This window comes from Glandiceps talaboti, chromosome 23 (genome assembly GCF_964340395.1).
Source record: "Glandiceps talaboti chromosome 23, keGlaTala1.1, whole genome shotgun sequence".
Lineage (NCBI taxonomy): Eukaryota > Metazoa > Hemichordata > Enteropneusta > Spengelidae > Glandiceps > Glandiceps talaboti.
Window position 1 is genome coordinate 14,339,363 of NC_135571.1, and position 24,183 is coordinate 14,363,545.

Sequence of the window (24,183 nt, forward strand, 5' to 3'; positions counted from 1 at the left end):
GTTTGACAACAGTGTCAATTATTGTAACCGATGGTGATAGCTGTCAATTATTGTAACCGATGGTGATAGCTGTCAATTATTGTAACCGATGGTGATAGATGTCAATTAGTGTAACCGATGGTGATAGATGTCAATTAGTGTAACCGATGGTGATAACTGTCAATTAGTGTAACCGATGGTGATAGCTGTCAATTATTGTAACCGATAGTGATAGATGTCAATTATTGTAACCGATGGTGATAGCTGTCAATTATTGTAACCGATGGTGATAGCTGTCAATTATTGTAACCGATGGTGATAGCTGTCAATTATTGTAACCGATGGTGATAGATGTCAATTATTGTAACCGATGGTGATAGCTGTCAATTATTGTAACCGATGGTGATAGCTGTCAATTATTGTAACCGATAGTTTTGAATTATACATACTCTGGTCGTTCTACATCACAACAATGCATGTCTGTGTCATTAGTTCTGCTGTGTTCGAAATATGAGTCAAAATGTTCAAAATTACCATTACTTTCCCCAATTTTTCTTCAATATTACTTGGGCTGGTATAATTATGGCATTCTCCAATATTTTTCTTCATTCAGCCGAAAATACTCATGACCTAAGGGTTGTCACTCCTTGTCTAGTGACGCGTAGTGACAAAGGCCCCTTAAGTCACACATATTTTCCTTGGCTGAACAAAGAAATATATTGGGAAATAATGTGTAATGATAATTCTCTAGGTTACTGAGTAAAGGAATCAGTTTCATTACTTCATATCAAACCTAGTTTATTATCATTTACATATCTGCATAATTTGTACATAGTTACATAATTACATCTCTGATATTGTATTATTTTGTGGTTCTTCGCATATTTAATAAAATGAATTTAAAATGTATTTTTCATATCAAATTTGACAGGAATTGATTTGTTTGAGAGCTATCCGTGATGTCAATGTACCTAAGTTTTTACAAGATGATTTAAAACTATTCAATGGTATTGTATCTGATTTGTTCCCAAGAATCAAGTAAGTCTAGTCTAGTTAACTACTTCTATCATTTTGATAAATACCGTCAATGCCTGCAGAAATAATCTGTATGATATGATATGTTGTACTATACCTATCTACGTACGTACGCACTCACACACACACTCACATGCATGCATGCATATACATACATACATACATACATACATACATACATACATACATACATACATACATACATACATACATACAAACATACATACATACACACACACATACATACATACATATATACATACATACATACATACATACATACATACATACATACATACATACATACATACATACATACATACATACATACATACATACATACAGTATACAGAGAGCAAGAGAGAGTAGAATCTGTTGCCATAGCAATTAATCAAGAATGTTTGAGTGACAGACCATTATTTGTATGTTTGAAACTTTCAGAGAGGAACCCATTGACTACGGTATGTTGGAAGATTCCATTAGGAAACAGTGTGGTAAATTGTCACTGAAGGATGTGGATGGCTTTGTTACTAAATGTATTCAATTGTATGAAACAACAGTAGTCAGACATGGTCTTATGTTAGTTGGACCAGCTGGTTCTGGTAAAACCAAGGTACGTATATATATTTAGACATGGTCTTATGTTAGTTGGACCAGCTGGTTCTGGTAAAACCAAGGTACGTATATATATTTAGACATGGTCTTATGTTGGTTGGACCAGCTGTTCTGGTAAAACCAAGGTACGTATATATATATTTAGACATGATCTTATGTTGGTTGGACCAGCTGGTTCTGGTAAAACCAAGGTACGTATATATAATTAGACATGGTCTTATGTTAGTTGGACCAGCTGTTCTGGTAAAACAAGGGTACGTATATATATTTAGACATGATCTTATGTTGGTTGGACCAGCTGTTCTGGTAAAACAAGGGTACGTATATATATTTAGACATGGTCTTATGTTGGTTGGACCAGCTGTTCTGGTAAAACAAAGGTACGTATATATATTTAGACATGGTCTTATGTTGGTTGGACCAGCTGTTTTGGTAAAACAAAGGTACACATAAACAGTTAGGATCTGTTAATCATGTTTATTCAATACCATAGACAATGGGTCTTACAAATATACAATAATTATATATATTAGTCACAAATAGAAATCTCCAAGTAAACAATACAGATGTTATATTGTAATCAGAAACATATTCCTACAGTTACAGCTACTCTCTTATCCCCAATGCAAAGAAGGTGTATTTTTTGTAGTGTCAAATTATGGACTCTAAATATTTGTTAACAAACACAATTGATATCATTACTTAGAAGGCATATTGTAATTTGAACTGACTATCAAGGAAAAAAACAATTAATAGTGAATATCTGTTAAGATGTAAAATAACAACTTGACTAGAATGTGTTGACTGAATACCACCATTGACCAACTGGCTTTCATACTACAAACATATATATCTGACTGTAAGGTTTTAAAATAATTCATGGTCTCTGAATATTTAATGAAAATAACTTTTTCTGCCAGAAATTCAAGTAACTGACAACATGACAGAAATTTACATAAAAACTACTAGGAATTCAGTTTTAAATTTGTTGAAACGCCAATATTTTTTCTAAAAAGGTTCCAGTTGTTGAAATATCTATATAGTATTGTCATTAGTACTTTGTATAATTGTTACAGTCATATGAAGTTTTGAAGAGAGCACTGAGTGCATTGAAAGGTGAACAAGCTGTTGGTGGTGGAACTTATGAAATGGTTCATACATACGTACTCAACCCTAAATCTATCACTATGGGTCAGTTGTATGGTGAATTTGACCTTTTGACTCATGAATGGTAAGTATGTGATGTGATGAGATGTTATGTGATGTGGTGTGGTGTGGTGTGGTGTGGTGTGGTGTGGTGTGGTGTGATTTGATGTGGTGTTGTGTGGTGTGGTATGATGTGATTTGATGTGGTGTGGTGTGGTGTGGTGTGGTGTGGTGTGGTGTGGTGTGGTGTGGTATGACATGACGTGATGTTACCTGACATGATATGACATGATGTGATGTGATATGATGTGATGGGATGTTATCTGGTCTGGTCTAGTATAGTCTGGTATATTGTTTGGTCTGGTTTTGTCTTGCATGGTGTGGTGTGGTGTGGTTTGATGAGCTGTGTTGGAATATAAGGTAATTAGATGTAATGTGGTGCCGTGCAATGTGATGCAATATGATGTGATGTAATGTAATGTAATGTGATTCAATATGATGTGATGTAATGTAATGTGATGTAATGTGATGTAATGTAATGTAATACTAATATAATGTAATGTAATGAATGTAATGTAATGTAATGTGATATGATATGATGTGATGTAATGTAATGTGACGTAATGTAATGTAATACTAGTATAATGTAATGTAATGAATGTAATGTAATGTGATATGATATGATGTAATGTAATGTGACGTAATGTAATGTAATACTAGTATAATGTAATGTAATAAATGTAATGTAATGTGATATGATTATTAAACTAAATAAAACTTTGTATATCTGTATAGGACTGACGGTATCTTGTCATCATTAATCCGTGGTGGTGCATCATCTCAGGATGAAGACAATAGATGGTACATATTTGATGGACCAGTAGATGCTGTATGGATTGAAAATATGAACACAGTATTAGATGACAATAAAAAACTATGCCTCAGCAGTGGTGAGATTATCAAGTTAACAGATGTAAGAATATAAACCTGTTAAACTTATACATTGGTTGATATTTTTTATCATCGAGCAACTAAATATATATTTACTAGAGTTGTTCACTTTAATACTTTAGGAGGAAACTGGAATGTCATGGGAAAAAATGTATCATTTGGTAGAGTCAAACTGTATGAATAACGGTCTACTTCCTTAGGGACAATCACACAATATTATACAAGCTCAAGAAGTGAAAATTGTTCATTTAAGGGGGGGGATTCTTGCAAGCCAGAATTATTATTTCTACCACTACATTTTGAAATATATCTGTGGGAGGCTCGTTAAGAACATTTTTGTAAAACAGGCCGTGGTTTGCAATGATGGGGGAGGGGGTCTGGCGTCAATGTGATTGCTGCACTTCATTCTCATGCCGTCAATGATAACAGTTTCTGTATTTACTACTGAGATGTTGATAAGTTGATTAAAATTTACTTGTAATGTGAGATTCAGTGCTGGGTTTCTGGTAGTATTTTGATGACATCTGATAACTTTGATGCCATCCATAATATAATGATATTGATACACCATAAAGTAATATGTATATTTTAATGTTTTTTGTATTCATAAGAATGATATTAGTACCGCCTGGTAATATGTATATTAATGTTTTTGTATATTTTAATAGTACATGAGAATGATGTTTGAAGTAGCAGACTTGGCTGTAGCATCACCAGCTACTGTAAGTCGTTGTGGTATGGTTTACCTGGAACCTAGTATCCTAGGTCTAACACCTTTTGTAGAATGCTGGCTGAAAAAACTACCTGATAACATCTATCCACATAAAGGCCAATTGAATGACCTGTTTGATAAGTTTATGGAGGTGAGTTATGGTGAGAGTGAGTGAGTGAGTGACTGACTGACTGAGTGAGTGAGTGAGTGACTGAGTGACTGAGTGACTGAGTGACTGAGTGACTGAGTGACTGAGTAGGAGAATAAAAAGAAAAAAAATATATTGATTTTTCAAAGTGAAAATGCTTGGCTCTGAGTACTTGACCTAATACCTACTTCTGGAACCTAGGCTAGATGAGGTTAACATATGTGGGGTTGTAGAAGGGGTGAAATGTATGGGTAGGGATTACATTGTAATTTGTAATGATTGACTATTCATATAGGGACATATACAATCACTAATCAATGTTTAAATCAATGTGAATGAGATGTTCCATTCATGACATACACTAGCCTAGTAGGTCCTGGAAGTAGGTGGTAGGTCAAGTACCAAGAGTCAAGCATTTTCACATCAAAATTCTGAATCAATATATCTTTATTTTTAGACATTTCCTTTGTTCTACCCAAAACATCTAAAAACATATATGACCCTATGGATGGAGTGAGCAAATGAGTGAGACAGGAAGTGAGTGAGACCAGTAAGTGAGTGAGTGAATGAGTCAGATAAATGAGTGAGTCCAGTAAATGAGTTACCGTAGTCCAGTAAATGAGTAAATGTTTTTCTTCATTCAGAATGAAAATACTTATGACCTAAGGATTATCACTATTTGTCTATCGACTCGTTGTGACAAAAACCCCTTAGGTCACTGATAATTTCCTATCTAAGTAATCTTTGTTTGTTTTCTAACTTTGACAGCCATCTATTGAATATATTCGTGAAAACTTGAAGGAAATAGTTCCAACCATGGACAGCCAGTTGTGTCTCAGTCTACTCAAATTATTGGAGTGTTACTTCACACCTTTCATTCCTAAAGAGGTAAGCTTGATAACTTAGCTATCTACTACAATGTACAGTGGAATAACTATTTGATGAAATGATTTGTGTTATTTTTACTAGTGTTGGATTGACTGCATGACTGTCCAGTTAAGTCTAGCTAGCAACACATTGGTCTGAGCTATCACTACATGTATAGTGTTTTGAGCTAGCATCACAGCATGTCCAGCTGGCATCACAGCATGTCTACCTAGCAACACAGCATGTCTACCTAGCAACACAACATTTTGAGATATGCAAATTGGGTAATAATGTATGCAAAAAGATATGACTTTGAAAATACGTACATGCATGTCCTGCAGTAGTTAGATTCTTGATCCCATGTGTAATGCAGTGTACTTGAGTGTCACTTCATCCCATGTGTAATGCAGTACTTGAGTGTCACTTCATCCCATGTACATGTATAGTGTGGTGGTTGTGTGTCAAACTATTTTATCATCTGTGCTAACCACAAACTTGTCTGTGTAATCACCATGTATTGTCAAAGGACTTCTGTACATTCAGGGTGTCTACTAAATCACCATCACGTCCACCAAGTGAAAAAACAGATAATGATGATGATCAGGACGACACAGATAGTGATGATTTAAATGTTGTTTATGTAAGTTACAACAGTGTGTACACCCCTCTGCCTAGAATGGTTCAGTCCATCATCAACAGTGTGAACACCCTTTTGCCTGGATGAATGGTTCAGTCCATCATCAACAGTGTGAACATCCCTTTGCCTGGATGAATGGTTCAGTCCATCATCAACAGTGTGAACATCCCTTTGCCTGGATGAATGGTTCAGTCCATCATCAATAGTGTGAACATCCCTTGCCTGGATGAATGATTCAGTCCATCATCAACAGTGTGAACATCCCTTGCCTGGATGAATGATTCAGTCCATCATCAATAGTGTGAACACCCCTTGACCTGGATGAATGGTTCAGTCCATCATCAACAGTGTGAACATCCCTTTGCCTGGATGAATGGTTCAGTCCATCATCAATAGTGTGAACATCCCTTGCCTGGATGAATGATTCAGTCCATCATCAACAGTGTGAACATCCCTTTGCCTGGATGAATGGTTCAGTCCATCATCAACAGTGTGAACATCCCTTTGCCTGGATGAATGGTTCAGTCCATCATCAACAGTGTGAACATCCCTTTGCCTGGATGAATGGTTCAGTCCATCATCAACAGTGTGAACATCCCTTTGCCTAGATGAATGATTCAGTCCATCATCAATAGTGTGAACACATCATAGACATGTTCAAAATACTAACAGTCAGGTAACATTTCATGTTGACATGGAAACAATTATTGTTGGTTTTAAAGTAGTCCAACCAGCTTAAACACACATAAATTTGACAGTTCTTTCTTCAACTCTTTTCAGAATCATATCAATGAGGTTAGTCTTGTACTGTACTGTACTGTACTGTACTTAATTGTACTGCAATTAGACAACTGTGTTCAGTTTATGATCAAGGCACCTTCCACCAACCATTAGCTAACTGTTTTTATCTTGAACATGCCCCAGATGTACACCAACATAGTCACACTCCAACTGTTGGTGGCGCTCTTTACTATAAAAGTCATTATAGTCAGTTGGGTTCACCATCAGGTGATTAACCCTATAGCTTAAATTAATTTGTATAAAAGAAAGTAATTGTCTTTAAATAAAAATAACAATCAAAAGAATATGTTATAATAAATATCATGTAAACAAAATACTAAAACTGCATTTTTGTTGCAGCACAACTGAGTAAAATTTGAAAAGAATTTACATCAGTTTGTGTTTTTAGATATGTGTAGAAATCACCCATCAATTGTTTCAGTGGTGAAACTATGTAGTAGAGAGCGCCACCAATGGTCAGAGTGTCATTACATGTAGACACAAACACATATGTGTAGAAATCACCCATCAATTGTTTCAGTGCGTGGTGAAACTATGTAGTAGAGAGCGCCACCAATGGTCAGAGTGTCATTACATGTAGAAATCCCCCATCAACTGTTTTAGTGGTGAAACTATGTAGTAGAGAGCGCCACCAATGGTCAGAGTGTCATTACATGTAGACACAAACACATATGTGTAGAAATCACCCATCAACTGTTTTAGTGGTGAAACTATGTAGTAGACAGCGCCACCAATGGTCAGAGTGTCATTATATGTAGAAATCACCCATCAATTGTTTCAGTGGTAAAACTATGTAGTAGACAGCGCCACCAATGGTCAGAGTGTCATTACATGTAGACACAAACACATTTATAATACAGTATGTAGTTGATACTAGGATTACAGAGATTGTAAACTATCGACACTGTCCTTACAAAGTCTAATCAAACCCTGTATATACTGGTTTGTAGAACTGAAGACATAACTACATTCACAAATGGAACTTTTTATCAAACAGAGAGAGAGAAAAAACAAATCGGATTACCTGACAGTGTGGTATATCTTCTAGTACGAAAGTTGGACAGAAATGTCTAACCTGACAACAGTGGTGAAAAGACCCCCTAGGTTACTTATGAATTAACAGTTATCTATCCATGCAATGTTATTTTTTGTTCATTTTTTGTTGTTTTCTTCCCAACTTTATGCTTTAGTCAGAAAATCAGAGAGGCATGTCAGCTGTAAGTGATATTAACAAACTGTAAACAAGTTTACTATGTGTTAACTCTAATAATTAAAATAATATCATTATGATGCTTAATATGCAGTGTTTACTAACAAACATACTAGCTAACTTACGGTGACTATAAATCAAATATGTTATAAAATAAATAAGTGTATTGACAGTTTGGCAGCCATTGATAGTCTCTACAAGTCAAGGTCATAATAACTCTGTCATAAAGTGTCATTCTTCCCCGTCATTACTGGTCTTTTTGTATTTAAAAAATGTTTTATTATGTTTCTTCGACTCAGTTATATTTCTAATTATTGGTGTATTTATTTTGGCACAGAGTTTAGACAACAGAAACCTTTCCCATTTTGTCTCCAATTATTTTGTCACTTCTGAAAGTGGCCATGTTGATGAGGAAGGGTATTTATTTTGGATTTATAAAACAACTATTTTTCTCCTTGAAATAAACAAAGTGAAATAACATACTAGTATACCAAGTCACAACATATACCAAGTCTGTGTTTGTAACTCAATACAAACTTTTACACATTTTTTGTTTCCTTTTTTTGCAAAAAGGAAACAAAAAATGTGTAAAAGTTTGTATGTAATATAACAAGGACTTGGCATATTTGTTTCACATTGATTTTTCAAGTAGGAAGCCATGATAAGATTATTTTATAAATTAAAAATCCAAAATAAATAGCCAATCCTCATCCATATGACCACTTTAAAACCAATATAACTTTTGTAAGGTGTTATCTTGATTCATGTATGAATTAACTAATGGCTGCTAACCTGTGAACAAACTAATGGGTGCTAGACAGTGAACTAACTAATGACTGCTAACCTGTGAAATAACTAACTGGTGCTAATGGAAGTGAATCATATACATATAGTCACATTTACATACATGCTAATTATCTCAATATTACATTTCACTTGACAATAATTAACACCAACAGCATCAACTACACTAATTACTCTGACAAGACCACTTTCAACAAGTTAAGACAGAAACAAACTAAAATAATTTCAACAAGTTAAGACAAACAAACTCAAATGTGTCATAATGACATTGTTTTTTATTATATATGTTTATTTCAGACAAAAAATATCCATATACAGAATTCAATAAAAGTAGGGAAAAGAATAATATATAAAATAGAGCAACTTAAAAAATCTTCTTACACCAAGTATTCCACAACGCACTCTGAGACAAAATCATATTTGACAGAGTATTGAAACGATATTACACGATAAATACAGTGTGTCTAAAAAACTGACAGTTTTTTTCTCAAAACTTCACCGAAAGTACGAATAGACAAACTGACAAACATTAAACTATTACTTTGTACAATGGAATGGAATAATTAAAACTAGATAACTTTCTAAAAACTTGAGAATAAGATTTCTGAGCACTTTAAAGTATATTAATCTATCTGTAGACATTGATATGGTCATACCACTTACAGTAAAACACTATAGTTGTTGGAAAGACCCATGTCCTGTACATTTTTGGGGACTTCCAGTGTTTACATTATCTTAATTACAGGGTGATTAGAATCACCAAGGCAACACATTTTACTCATTAAATGTCATAAACTTTATGTCATAATTATAGTTCATCTTTGTATCTATTTTTAACTTGTCAAAACTAAGCACACTATGACAGTTGTGATATCTGACACAATACCAACCTTAGATACTTTATACAATGTATTGCTTGCTCAATCTCCAATGTCTTGCATTTTCTCCTTTTCCCATCATGCATTCTACATGACAGTCTGGGGCCAGGGTAAGACAATGAGTATATCCAAATTATGTGTCATGTTTTTGTCTTTATTTAATATGTGCTTTTGTCCTAGGTCAAAGGTCAAGTAGATAATGTAAAATTGTAAATGTCAATATCAGACAGACTTTATCACAATTATACATCATGTCATATTTGTATCTGTGTATGTATATATAATAAATGTAATCATGTCAAACACTTTCATAGTTTCTTAGAAAAAATGGATGATCTATACCTTAGTTTCTTAGAATCGAATGGTCAACACCTTAGTTTCTTAGAATCGAATGTTCAACACCTTAGTTTCTTAGAATCGGATGGTCAACACCTTAGTTTCTTAGAATTGGATAGTCAACACCTAATTTCATGGAAACTAGGTGTAGAACACTTTAGTTTGTTAGAAACCAACTCTTAAACACTTTAATTTCTTAGAAAACCAGATTTTGAACACTTTAATTTCATGGAAAGTAGGTGTTGAACACTTTAATTTCTTAGAAACCAGGTGGGGAATACATCAGTTTCTTGAAAAAACCAAATATGAAATCCTTACTTTCTTAAACACCAGGTGCTAAAATTCTCTTATATCATTATAGTTTTATCCCAAATATTCATGTCAATGCCAAACACCATTCATACATCGTATTACGTTGATGTCTACAACCATAACTTTGTTCACAGTCTTGTTATCAGGCCTAACACTATTTGTATTCCAGTAAACCATTATTGTAACAGTTATAGCCTATATATGTATTAGCTTCTACTCAGGCCCACATATTGATAAAACAATAGTGCTATTATAAATATGTAACATTGTGTCCGTTAAAAGTCAACATAATGCCAAAGAACGGTGTAGATAAATATCAATATGTAACAGTAATATATGTCTGTACTATGTTATATCTGTTACCATGGAAACAAGTCATCTATCATATGTGTAGTTCATCATTCATTGTAACAACTATACTGTATTTTGTGTCATCAGGGCGATAAACCCATATCAGAAGAAAAGATAAATCGTATATCAGAGTTGATAGAGCCATGGTTCTTTTTCTCTCTGGTCTGGAGTGTTGGTGCAGTGCTAGAAACTGATAGTAGAAGTAAATTTAGTATATGGTTACATCAGAAGATGAAAGAGGAAGGGGTAAGTAATCCATGCCAATAAACTGTTAGATGATGTCATTGGTTTGTGTGTAATAATGAGATGATGTCATTGGTTTGTGTGTAGTAATGAGATGATGTCATTGGTTTATGTGTAGTAATGAGATGATGTCATTGGTTTGTGTGTAGTAATGAGATTATGTGATTGGTTTGTGTGTAATAATGAGATGATGTCATTGGTTTGTGTGTAATAATGAAATTATGTCATTGGTTTGTGTGTAATAATGAGATGATGTCATTAATTTGTGCGTAGTAATAATGAGATGATGTCATTGGTTTGTGTGTAGTAATGAGATGATGTCATTGGTTTGTGTGTAGTAATGAGATTATGTCATTGGTTTGTGTGTAATGATGAGATGATGTCATTAATTTGTGTGTAGTAATGAGATGATGTCATTGGTTTGAGTGAAATAATGAGAATATGTGATTGGTTTGTGTGTAATAATGAGATGATGTCATTGATTTGTGAGTAGTAATGAGATGACGTAATTTTTGTATGTGGAACAGTGACTCAGTTTCAATGAGATAGTGTCATTGCTTTGCTTGTAACAGTGAGATGATGTCATTGGTTTTTGTGTAACACACTATGAGATGATGACATTGGTTTATTATAACACTGAATAGATGTTATTGGTTTTTGTGTAACAAACTATGAGATGATGTCATTGGTTTTTGTGTAACACACTATGAGATGATGTCATTGGTTTTTGCGTAACACACTATGAGATGATGGCATTGGTTTATTATAACACTGAATAGATGTTATTGGTTTATGTGTAACTAACTATGAGATGATGTCGTTGGTTTACGTGTAACTAACTGTATGAGATGACATCATTGGTTTACGTGTAACTAACTATATGAGATGATGTCATTGGTTTATGTGTAATTATCTATATTGGGTTTATCTTTGTAGGTGAAATTACCATTCCCAGAAGCCAACACAGTGTATGACTATGTCTTAGATGATGCTGGTATCAGTCATACATCATCTAAAGATGACGAGGAGGAAGATGAAGGAGCCAAGAGAAAGGAGGTAAGATTTGATATAAAGCTCTTACACAGTACATTTTAAATGTCAGATGTTTGTATCAGCAAGATACAGGGGAGTCATAGTTGGCTAAATAAAGGTCAAATTTTTACATAAGCTAAGTATGAAGTGATCAAAGTTTTGTAGCAGCAGGGTAGGGGACACATTTTTGTAGCCGCAGGGTAGGGGACATATTTTTTTATCAGGAAGCTAGTGAGTCAAATTTTAGTATCAGATAGATAGGGGGTCTATAAATTGTAAGCTGAAGATGAAAGTTGTAAGATGTGTACACACCTAACTATAGAGGGCACTATAACAATATAGGTAACAGTGATAAGTAGGATTTCATCGTCAAATCAAGTGTATCTCACATATTATCTCATTTCTTATCTAATATAGCTTAGTTCTATTCGAGAAGCTGACAGTGAAAGTGACATAGCCTGGAAAAAACAAAAGGTTAGGGATGGATAGATAGATAGATAGATACTTAGATAGATAGATAGATAGATAGATAGATAGATAGATAGATATAAATAGATAGACAGACAGACAGACAGACAGACATAGATAGACAGACAGACAGACAGACAGACATACATACATACATACATACATACATACATACATACATACATACATACATACATACATACATACATACATACATACATACATACATACATACATACATACGTACGTACATACATACATACAGGCAGACAGAAGGTTAAGGATAAATAGATACTTAGATAGATAGATAGATAGATAGACAGACAGATAGATAGATAGACAGACAGACAGACAGACAGATAGATAGATAGATAGATAGATAGACAGACAGACAGACAGACAGACAGACAGACAGACAGACAGACAGACAGACAAACAGAAGGTTGATGATAAATGGATACTTAGATAGATAGATAGATAGACAGACAGATAGACAGACAGACAGACAGACAGACAGACAGACAGACAGACAGACAGACAGACAGACAGACAGACAGATAGATAGATAGATAGATAGATAGATAGATAGATAGATAGATAGATAGATAGATAGATAGATAGATAGATAGATAGATAGACAGAACGTTAGGGTATAGATAGATAGATTTATTTATTTATTTATTTTTTGTAACGTTTGACCAGGTGAGATGGCTAGGTTGGATGGACAACCAAGAAGAATTCAAGATCAGTCCAGATACCAAGTTTTCTGATATCATAGTACCTACAACAGATACCATTAGGTCGGCTTACTTGCTGGAAAAGCTACTAACTAACAAGAAAACGGTAAGTCTACAACAGATACCATTTAAGTCGGCTTAGTAAAATACTTTTACATGTACTGAGAATAAGTCAACCTTCTCATTCTATTTTGACCCTCTAGAATGATGTAAAATGTTATTATATAACACAATACCTACAGACTATGTTAAACATAAAATATTACAAAACATAGCTACAGACTGTTAAACATAAAATATTACAAAACATAGCTACAGACTATGTTAAACATAAAATATTATAACACATATCTACAGACTATGTTAAACATAAAATATTATAACACATATCTACAGACTATGTTAAACATAAAATATTATAACACATATCTACAGACTATGTTAAACATAAAATATTATAACACATATCTACAGACTATGTTAAACATAAAATATTATAACACATAGCTACAGACTATGTTAAACATAAAATATTATAACACATGTCTACAGACTATGTTAAACATAAAATATTACAAAACATAGCTACAGACTGTTAAACATAAAATATTATAACACATCTCTACAGACTATGTTAAACATAAAATATTATAACACATGTCTACAGACTATGTTAAACATAAAATATTATAACACATATCTACAGACTATGTTAAACATAAAATATTATAACACATATCTACAGACTATGTTAAACATAAAATATTATAACACATGTCTACAGACTATGTTAAACATAAAATATTATAACACATATCTACAGACTATGTTAAACATAAAATATTATAACACATATCTACAGACTATGTTAAACATAAAATAAAATATTACAAAAGAAATTATTGAGAATGATCCTAAATTTGGTATCATATAATGAGTTGACTGATAAATTGTGTTTTGTTATATTATAGGTGTTATGTGTTGGTGATACCGGTACTGGTAAATCATTAACTATTGCTGATAAACTGTTGAAGAATATGCCAAAGGAGTATGTACCTAACTTTATCTCCTTCTCAGCAAGAACCAGTGCTAACCAAACACAAGATTTGATAGATGGAAAATTAGATAAACGGTGAGTTTAAAGAAAAAGTCCTGTCAGACTTATTTCTACCTATAGTACACTTGTATTGATTACTGTTATCAACTTAAAGGAAAAGTCCAGTCAGACTTATTTCTACCTATAGTACACTTGTATTGATTACTGTTATCAACTTAAAGGAAAAGTCCAGTCAGACTTATTTCTACCTTGGGCTTTAGTACACATGTATTGATTACTGCTATCAACTTATTATATAAAAGGAAAAGTCCAGTCAGACTTATTTCTGCCTTTAGTACACTTGTACTGTTATCAACTTACATGTGATTTTTTTAGGTGATAAAATAGTACCTTGATAATTTATTCAACATAGAAATCTAATGAGGTCATCTCCCCAAATGACCTGAACAGAGATGAGGGACAGTACTTTCTCCCCTATGGGAACATTCTCCATGTAATAATCACATAGTGTTGTGATAAACAGCGCCCTCTATCATAGAGTAAACCAGACTGACAGTGTGACACTTGAAAACTCACAGTTAATCAAATTATGTTGTGTGTAATGGTTAAATGTATAGCTAGCAGCTATACATCAACACATGGACTTCACATACATTTGTAATAGCTATATATATTTGTTTTCTAACATCCAACACAAAATGAAAAAGAACTGAATTCTGATACTAAAATTGACTCCTATCTGTTTTGACAGTCGTAAGGGTGTGTTTGGTCCTCCACTTGGCAAGTACTTTATATTCTTTGTTGATGACTTGAATATGCCAGCATTGGAAGTGTATGGTGCCCAACCACCTATTGAAATCATACGACAATGGATGGATCACCGTGGCTGGTATGATAGAAAACAGATTGGTAAGTACTGGTTACTGCTGGTTATCTGTAGTGTACACTGGTATGATAGAAAACAGATTGGTAAGTACTAGTTAGTGCTGGTTATCTGTAGTGTACACTGGTATGATAGAAAACAGATTGGTAAGTACTAGTTACTGCTGGTTATCTGTAGTGTACACTGGTATGATAGAAAACAGATTGGTAAGTACTAGTTACTGCTGGTTATCTGTAGTGTATACTGGTATGATAGAAAACAGATCGGTAAGTACTGGTTACTGCTGGTTATCTGTAGTGTACACTGGTATGATAGAAAACAGATTGGTAAGTACTGGTTACTGCTGGTTATCTGTAGTGTACACTGGTATGATAGAAAACAGATTGGTAAGTACTGGTTACTGTTGGTTATCTGTAGTGTACACTGGTATGATAGAAAACAGATTGGTAAGTACTAGTTACTGCTGGTTATCTGTAGTGTACACTGGTATGATAGAAAACAGATTGGTAAGTACTGGTTACTGTTGGTTATCTGTAGTGTACACTGGTATGATAGAAAACAGATTGGTAAGTACTAGTTACTGCTGGTTATCTGTAGTGTACACTGGTATGATAGAAAACAGATTGGTAAGTACTGGTTACTGCTGGTTATCTGTAGTGTACACTGGTATGATAGAAAACAGATTGGTAAGTACTAGTTACTGCTGGTTATCTGTAGTGTACACTGGTATGATAGAAAACAGATTGGTAAGTACTGGTTACTGCTGGTTATCTGTAGTGTATACTGGTATGATAGAAAACAGATTGGTAAGTACTAGTTACTGCTGGTTATCTGTAGTGTACACTGGTATGATAGAAAACAGATTGATAAGTACTGGTTACCATCTCACTTATAAGAATGTAAGTATGATATGCAAAGTGCAGTGTTAGCATATTTGAAATGATGTGCAAAGTAGTGTTATCATATTTGAATTGATATGCAAAGTACAGTGTTAAAATAATTGCATTGTCTTTTATGTGTATTTGTAGGCTTTATAACTCCAGGTAGGAATACATATATCGTGAAATTATCCCAAGATTATATCCTGTTGTTATATGATTTATTGTACAAACTATTTGTAGTTATATCCAATAGACCATTTGTAGTTATACCCAATAGACCATTTGTAGTTATACCCAATAGACCATTTGCAGTTATACCCAATAGACCATTTGCAGTTATACCCAATAGACCATTTTTAGTTATACCCAATAGACCATTTGCAGTTATACCCAATAGACCATTTGCAGTTATACCCAATAGACTATTTGCAGTTATACCCAATAGACTATTTGTAGTTATACCCAATAGACCATTTGCAGTTATACCCAATAGACCATTTGAAGTTATATCCAATAGACCATTTACAGTTATATCCAATAGACCATTTACAGTTATATCCAATAGACTATTTACAGTTATACCCAATAGACCATTTGTAGTTATACCCAATAGACCATTTGCAGTTATACCCAATAGACCATTTGTAGTTATACCTAATAGACCATTTGCAGTTATACCCAATAGACCATTTGCAGTTATACCCAATAGACCATTTACAGTTATACCCAATAGACCATTTACAGTTATACCCAATAGACTATTTGTAGTTATACCTAATAGACCATTTGCAGTTATACCTAATAGACCATTTGCAGTTATATCCAATAGACTATTTGTAGTTATACCTAATAGACCATTTGCAGTTATACCCAATAGACCATTTGCAGTTATACCCAATAGACCATTTGCAGTTATACCCAATAGACCATTTGCAGTTATACCCAATAGACCATTTACAGTTATACCCAATAGACCATTTACGGTTATACCCAATAGACCATTTGCAGTTATAGCCAATAGACCATTTTCAGTTATAGCCAATAGACCATTTTCAGTTATACCCAATAGACCATTTGCAGTTATACCCAATAGACCATTTGCAGTTATACCTAATAGACCATTTGCAGTTATACCCAATAGACCATTTACGGTTATATCCAATAGACCATTTGCAGTTATATCCAATAGACCATTTGCAGTTATAGCCAATAGACCATTTTCAGTTATACCCAATAGACCATTTGCAGTTATACCCAATAGACCATTTGCAGTTATACCTAATAGACCATTTACAGTTATACCCAATAGACCATTTTCAGTTATATCCAATAGACCATTTGCAGTTATACCCAATAGACCATTTGCAGTTATACCCAATAGACCATTTTCAGTTATACCCAATAGACCATTTGCAGTTATATCCAATAGACCATTTGCAGTTATACCCAATAGACTATTTGCAGTTATATCCAATAGACCATTTACAGTTATACCCAATAGACCATTTTCAGTTATACCCAACAGACCATTTACAGTTATACCCAATAGACCATTTACAGTTATAGCCAATAGACCATTTACAGTTATACCCAATAGACCATTTGCAGTTATATCCAATAGACCATTTACAGTTATATCCAATAGACCATTTACAGTTATACCCAATAGACCATTTGCAGTTATACCCAATAGACCATTTACAGTTATATCCAACAGACCATTTACAGTTATACCCAATAGACCATTTGCAGTTATACCCAATAGACCATTTACAGTTATAGCCAATAGACCATTTGCAGTTATATCCAATAGACCATTTACAGTTATATCCAATAGACCATTTGCAGTTATACCCAATAGACCATTTGCAGTTATACCCAATAGACCATTTCCTGTTATACACAAGACCATTTACAGTTATACCCAATAGACCATTTGCAGTTATACCCAATAGACCATTTGCAGTTATACCCAATAGACCATTTGCAGTTATATCCAATAGACCATTTGCAGTTATACCCAATAGACCATTTACAGTTATACCCAATAGACCATTTGCAGTTATATCCAATAGACCATTTGCAGTTATACCCAATAGACCATTTACAGTTATACCCAATAGACCATTTGCTGTTCAATAGTTCAATAGATTGTTTCCTGTCTATTCTCCATATAAATCATGATAATATCTTTTTACTGTGATATTAACTATGATATATTGTACTTATCTACAGGTGCATTCCGTGAATTGGTTGACATTAACTTTGTATGTGCTATGGGACCACCTGGTGGTGGACGTAATCCAATCACAGGTCGTCTTGCTAGACACTTCAACTATATTGGATTCTGTGAAATGGAACATATTAGTAAATTCAGAATCTTCTCTACCATTCTCAACAGCTGGCTAGGTAAGTTGTCTTTATCTTTGAAACTAAAATATTTGGTGGCGTGGCAGGGTCAATTAACAGGGGAAAGCAGTTGGCTTGAAGTTACAAACTGGTTTTCTTGGTTACAGTGTTTATATTTTGCTGTTCATTGTAACTATATGGGTGTTGCTGGGTTATTGTGGATTTTTTTGGGTTGATGTGTGTATAACTTATTGGTGTTACTGACTTTGATGGGTGGGCATTTATTTGGGTTGTTATTTGGTGGGTATTACAGGGTTAAACTTACTGTGAATATATTTAGGTTGATGTATGTTAGTTTTCCTGATTTGTAGATGGGTGTTGTTGGGTTACTGTGGGTTTAGTGGGTTGATGTGTGTTTAGTTTTCCTGATTTGTAGATGGGTGTTGTTGGGTTACTGTGGGTTTAGTAGGTTGATGTATGTTAGTTTTCCTGACTTGTAGATGGGTGTTGTTGGGTTATTGTGGGTTTAGTTGGTTGATGTGTGTTTAGTTTTCCTGACTTTGTGAGATGGGTGTTGTTGGGTTACTGTGGGTTTAGTGGGTTGATGTATGTTAGTTTTCCTGATTTGTAGATGGGTGTTGTTGGGTTACTGTGGGTTTAGTGGGTTGATGTGTGTTTAGTTTTCCTGACTTTGTGAGATGGGTGTTGTTGGGTTATTGTGGGTTTATTTGGGTTGAGGTGTTAGTTTCACTCACTTGTTATTTGGTGCGTGTTCTGTCGTTGGATTTAGTGGGCTTATTGGGTTGAGGTGTGGTAGCTGGTGTCCTTTGTGTGTGTGTGTTGGTGTTTACTTTGTGGTGATATGTTTCGTTATAGTAACCGTCAGGTAGATGCTAAGATATGCTGGTTTATTTACTGGGTTATGTTGGGGGTGTTAGGATGATTTGGTGTTAGTATTGTTTTTTCTGTTACAACTGTCAACATTGAAGCATTGATGAACAGAATCTGTTACAAACAGGGAAAGTAAACAACTAAATTGCTCTTGGCACAGCATGGTGGAAGTACAGAGACTTGTATTACATTCCATCATTTGATAAGAACAGTTTTATGGCCTCTTTACATAATATAGTTCACATTCACAAACAAATTTGAAGTTCCCTGGTATTCCATGTACACATATAGAGGCCATAAAACTGTTCTTATCAACCCATGGTGTGTAATACAAGTCCCTGCTGTTCCAACATGCTGTGTCAAGTGTTATTAATCTAATTCATTTGTTTAATTTCCCTGTTTGTAATGGGTTCTGTTCGTCAATGTTTCAATGTTGGTAGTTGTATTTATTTTATGTTGTACTTGATGTATGGAGACTCACTTCAATCTAGAGTTGTCATGATGTCAACTTCGATTACTAGTGGTGTCTCCTTTAACCAGTTTTATTTTCAGCCAGCAACTAAAACACTCACAAAAAGCTCAATCTTAAAGCCCTTAGAATGTCATATACCTATAGACTACAAGTAATAACTAGAATCAGTTTTAATTCAATCTTGTTGATAAAGCCCACATATAGTACAAAAGTAGAATCTAGCCACTGTAACTTTCTCCTTGTACCAAAGGGCCATAGAAAAAAACAACCAAACTGTAAGTATTTAAAACAATATTATAAATCCAGTGCTGTTTTGCTGATTCATACACATTGTGTGTACTACTATTTCAAAAAGTGGCAGAAGTAATACCAGTAGGAGAAATAGACTTAAAGGCCCATGATTCAGTCCCTAGTTGAAGTATGTTAGGATGGTGACATGAGGTCATCATTACCAAATAATAGTTTATATATCAACCACAGGGTAAAGGACAAATAATCAATTTTGTACTCACCATTTTCTGGATTTCTAATATTATTTTCTGTATCACTATTTGCCCAAATTAATGCATTATATACGGTGTACTACCATTAGTCGGATCAGTAGATGTTTATACTCACGGTATAATGCATTAATTTGGGCAAATAGTGAGTTTGTTCTAGCAAGCTATTAATTAATGCAAAGCTGATAAACTCAGATAAGACATTGATATCAGGTAGGAAATAGAAGAAGAAAAATAGTGAGAGGAAACAGTATTTAAAACTTTGTTTGAAATATACAGAAAATAATATTAGAAATCCGGAAAATCGCGAGTACAAAATTGATTATTTATCCTTTACCCTGTGTATCAACGTGACATTCTAAGGGTTGAGAACACAATTGTTTTGCCAGCTATAAAACATTCACAAATTATGCAAACAGCCAACTCTTGATGTGACCTAACTGGACCAACATGACAGTAGAAGCAGACTTATTATATGGTTCAACAAACGTGTATGACATACTAGATAAAGATCACATCAGATCTTTGTCTGAGGGTTTTTTTTTGCACTATTAATAACAAATGTATGACATATGCCTTGCAGACACACTAAAGATAACTGGATCCCTGCGTACACGCAACAATGATGGTAGTTGAAGTTCAAAATCAATCATTTCAGTTGCTTTTTAAACCATTATCATGACATTGCCTCTAATGCCATCACAGATCAAATAATACCACATTGTGCCACCATTACAGCAGCTGAATGTTACAGTGTTACGTATCATTGGTACAATGTAGTGTTTCACTATGTATCATTGGTACAATGTAGTGTTTCACTATGTATCATTGGTACAGTGTAATGTTACACTATGTATCATTGGTACAGTGTAGTGTTTCACTATGTATCATTGGTACAGTGTAGTGTTACACTACGTATCATTGGTACAGTGTAGTGTTACACTACGTATCATTGGTACAGTGTAGTGTTTCACTATGTATCATTGGTACAGTGTAGTGTTTCACTATGTATCATTGGTACAGTGTAGTGTTACACTACGTATCATTGGTACAGTGTAGTGTTTCACTATGTATCATTGGTACAGTGTAGTGTTTCACTATGTATCATTGGTACAGTGTAGTGTTACACTACCTATCATTGGTACAGTGTAGTGTTACACTATTTACTATAATACTGTTACATTCACTTTTCGATTGTGCTGCATCACCATCCAAGTGTAATGCAAACATCACATTTTAATAGCATTGCATGAATTTTTAAGATGCCTATGGCTTTAATACTTAAGTAGCTTTGATTTCAGATTACTGTGTTAAGTTGTCATGACAACTGTTATAACTTTCATTTCAGGGTACTGTATGTTGTCATGACAACTATGACAGTACTCGACATCCAACTGTTGACAACACAGAAATCAATGCTATGTAGCTTAGCTATGCAAACTAATGACAGATGCACTGCTTATATCACAATCAATGCATAAAATATTACATACCATGTAATAGCAGGGTGTGTTTGTTTGTTTGTTTGTTTGTTTGTTTGTTTGTCATTTGTGTGGATTGGGTTGAGGGCTTAGTAATGGCTTAACTTCATATCACATGACATTGAATATCTGTTGGTATACTTCATAGCAATGTTTATTATGTAAAGCTTATTGTTGTCTGAGCAAATCTTGATTCTATCATTATTACAAAAACTGTGGTTGTTTTGAATTACTAGAATGCTGCACATTAAATTGTTGTACAGATTCAAACAGAAAATATAGAATATAAACTCCAGTTGTTTTATGTCACATGTGTACATCATTGATTTTATAGTATTAGTTATAACTAACCAATGAATTCCAAATTGTCAGTATACCTGTAGTTTCCATAATGCATTATTGAATTCATTCATCTGGAATATCCTGTCAACATATGCAATGAATAATTCATGTTGACTATTTGAATCAGCTTTAGAACTTGGTATACCATAAACTTGAAAGAAAAACTTCGGATCAAAACATTTTAAATGAAATATTGGTTGAGAAAGATAAGTTTACAATCAATCATTACTTCTGATAACAATTATTAAGCTCTACATAATAAATATTACCATAAGTGTGTAGTGTTATTAAAAATATTTAATTATTGAAATAAGAAATTCGTATCATGTCTAATGTATTGTATACTTCCTCACCTTTCCTTTGCAATGGCATTGTATTTTTGCAAAACAAACTATAGAATACACCATATTCCAGTTATCAGAAAAACAAAAGATTCTATGATTTAGCCACTAGGAGTGCTGTTCATATTCCGGTTATCAGAAAAACAAAAGATTGTATGGTTTGGCCACTAGGGGTGCTGTTCAGAAGTTACTGTTATTATTAGACATGGAGCAAGTTTTGATAAATAGTTGAATACAATATCCTCCTTTGAAAAATGAATGACACCTTCCAATGTTTCAAGGTCAAAGTTGAAAAATGAATGACCACCTTCCAATATTTCATGGACAAAGTTGGTTGCATTCAAGAAAAAAAGATGGGTAACTAGTATATGGTGTATTAGATCATTGTGATGTCATAGAAAGGGATGGATGTATTCATGTCATTAGTATGTTTTGTTGACATTTTAAATTGCATGAATTAGTCAAATGTACACTTCTGGTTTGTTCTTTTATTCTAAAATTGGGACTCCTTTTCTGTATTGTCAACATTGTTGGTCTAAAATGGGGTATAACCTGTAAGATGTGTATTTGGTCTGACAATACAAGTGACTTTAACTCTACATGCTAGTATACTGGTCAGTTTGTTTGGCTTACATTCCATCATGTACTACAGTATTATAGATTGTGGTCCCATCACAACATTCAAAAAGAATATATTGTCTAAAATGAGACTCGGTATGTAACCACCCAGTGGGGAGTTATTACATAAGTAGAAACAATAAATAGATCAGGCAAGGTCAAAATAATCCTAAAATGGGATTTGAAGTTAGTCATGACCTACAGGTACCCATATTCCCCCATGGGATACGAGCCTGAGGGTGGGGGGACCAGGTAAACTCTGACGGTGGGGGGGTGGGGGGGGGGGGGGCAGGTAAATTCTTTACAGTGTCTATGTTACATCCATTCATGCAATTTAAAAGTTGACAAAATTGAGAGACGACACAATAGGCAATGCCTAATTCTGGTTTACTATTGCATTATTTCAAATAGAACCAGCAGTCAATGTGAAAGAGTTTGGAGACAGGCTTGTCAATGCAACCATTACAGTATACAACACCATCACTACACAGTTGTTACCAACCCCTGCAAAGAGTCACTACACATTCAACTTACGAGATTTGAGTAAAGTGTTCCAGGGTGTGTTGATGGCAGAGTCTAGTAAACTAGAATCACTGGGACAACTACTTAGACTGTGGTATCATGAATCATCACGTATATTTAGAGATCGTTTGATCAATGATGAAGACCGTACATGGTTTGAGAATTTACTGGAAGAGAAGATCACTCAAGATTTCAATACAAAATTTGATGAAGTCGTTGTGAGGAATCCACTGCTTTATGGAGATTTTATGATACCAAACTCAGAAAATAAACTCTACCAAGAAATAGAAGACCTTCCAAAGGTAACAATGCTGTCTATCAAGATATGAAATTTCACCTCTGAAAGTGTATAGTGCCCTCTATCACGATATAACATTTCATTTCTGGATGTGTATAGCGCCCTCTATCAAGATATAACATTTCATTTCTGGATATGTATAGCGCCCTCTATCAAAATATGACATTTCACCTCTGAAAGTGTATTGTAAAAAGATGCAAGAAATGTAAAAAGTTTGTTATTGTACAAACAACAGTTTACACACAAAAAAAGTATTTTTTCTTATGAATTACAAACATGGCCAAGG

General features: G+C 34.0%; 1 protein-coding gene across 4 annotated transcripts in view; it reads left to right on the top strand.

The window, feature by feature from the left end:
- LOC144452982 (dynein axonemal heavy chain 1-like) overlaps positions 1-24,183 on the top strand; it is a 94,897-nt gene that overhangs the window by 35,748 nt on the left and 34,966 nt on the right. For 2 of the 4 annotated variants that reach the window (XM_078144229.1, XM_078144230.1), the window contains exons 29-43: positions 911-1,017; positions 1,456-1,627; positions 2,706-2,860; positions 3,571-3,748; positions 4,395-4,589; positions 5,355-5,474; positions 9,882-9,893; positions 10,870-11,028; positions 11,962-12,081; positions 13,228-13,368; positions 14,234-14,394; positions 15,071-15,228; positions 18,319-18,492; positions 20,879-20,923; positions 23,489-23,901. In XM_078144229.1, coding sequence (XP_078000355.1) covers positions 911-1,017; positions 1,456-1,627; positions 2,706-2,860; positions 3,571-3,748; positions 4,395-4,589; positions 5,355-5,474; positions 9,882-9,893; positions 10,870-11,028; positions 11,962-12,081; positions 13,228-13,368; positions 14,234-14,394; positions 15,071-15,228; positions 18,319-18,492; positions 20,879-20,923; positions 23,489-23,901 — 2,310 coding nt within the window. The remainder of the gene's footprint in view (positions 1-910; positions 1,018-1,455; positions 1,628-2,705; positions 2,861-3,570; positions 3,749-4,394; positions 4,590-5,354; positions 5,475-9,881; positions 9,894-10,869; positions 11,029-11,961; positions 12,082-13,227; positions 13,369-14,233; positions 14,395-15,070; positions 15,229-18,318; positions 18,493-20,878; positions 20,924-23,488; positions 23,902-24,183) is intronic. The other 2 variants (XM_078144232.1, XM_078144231.1) reach the window with 2 other exon arrangements.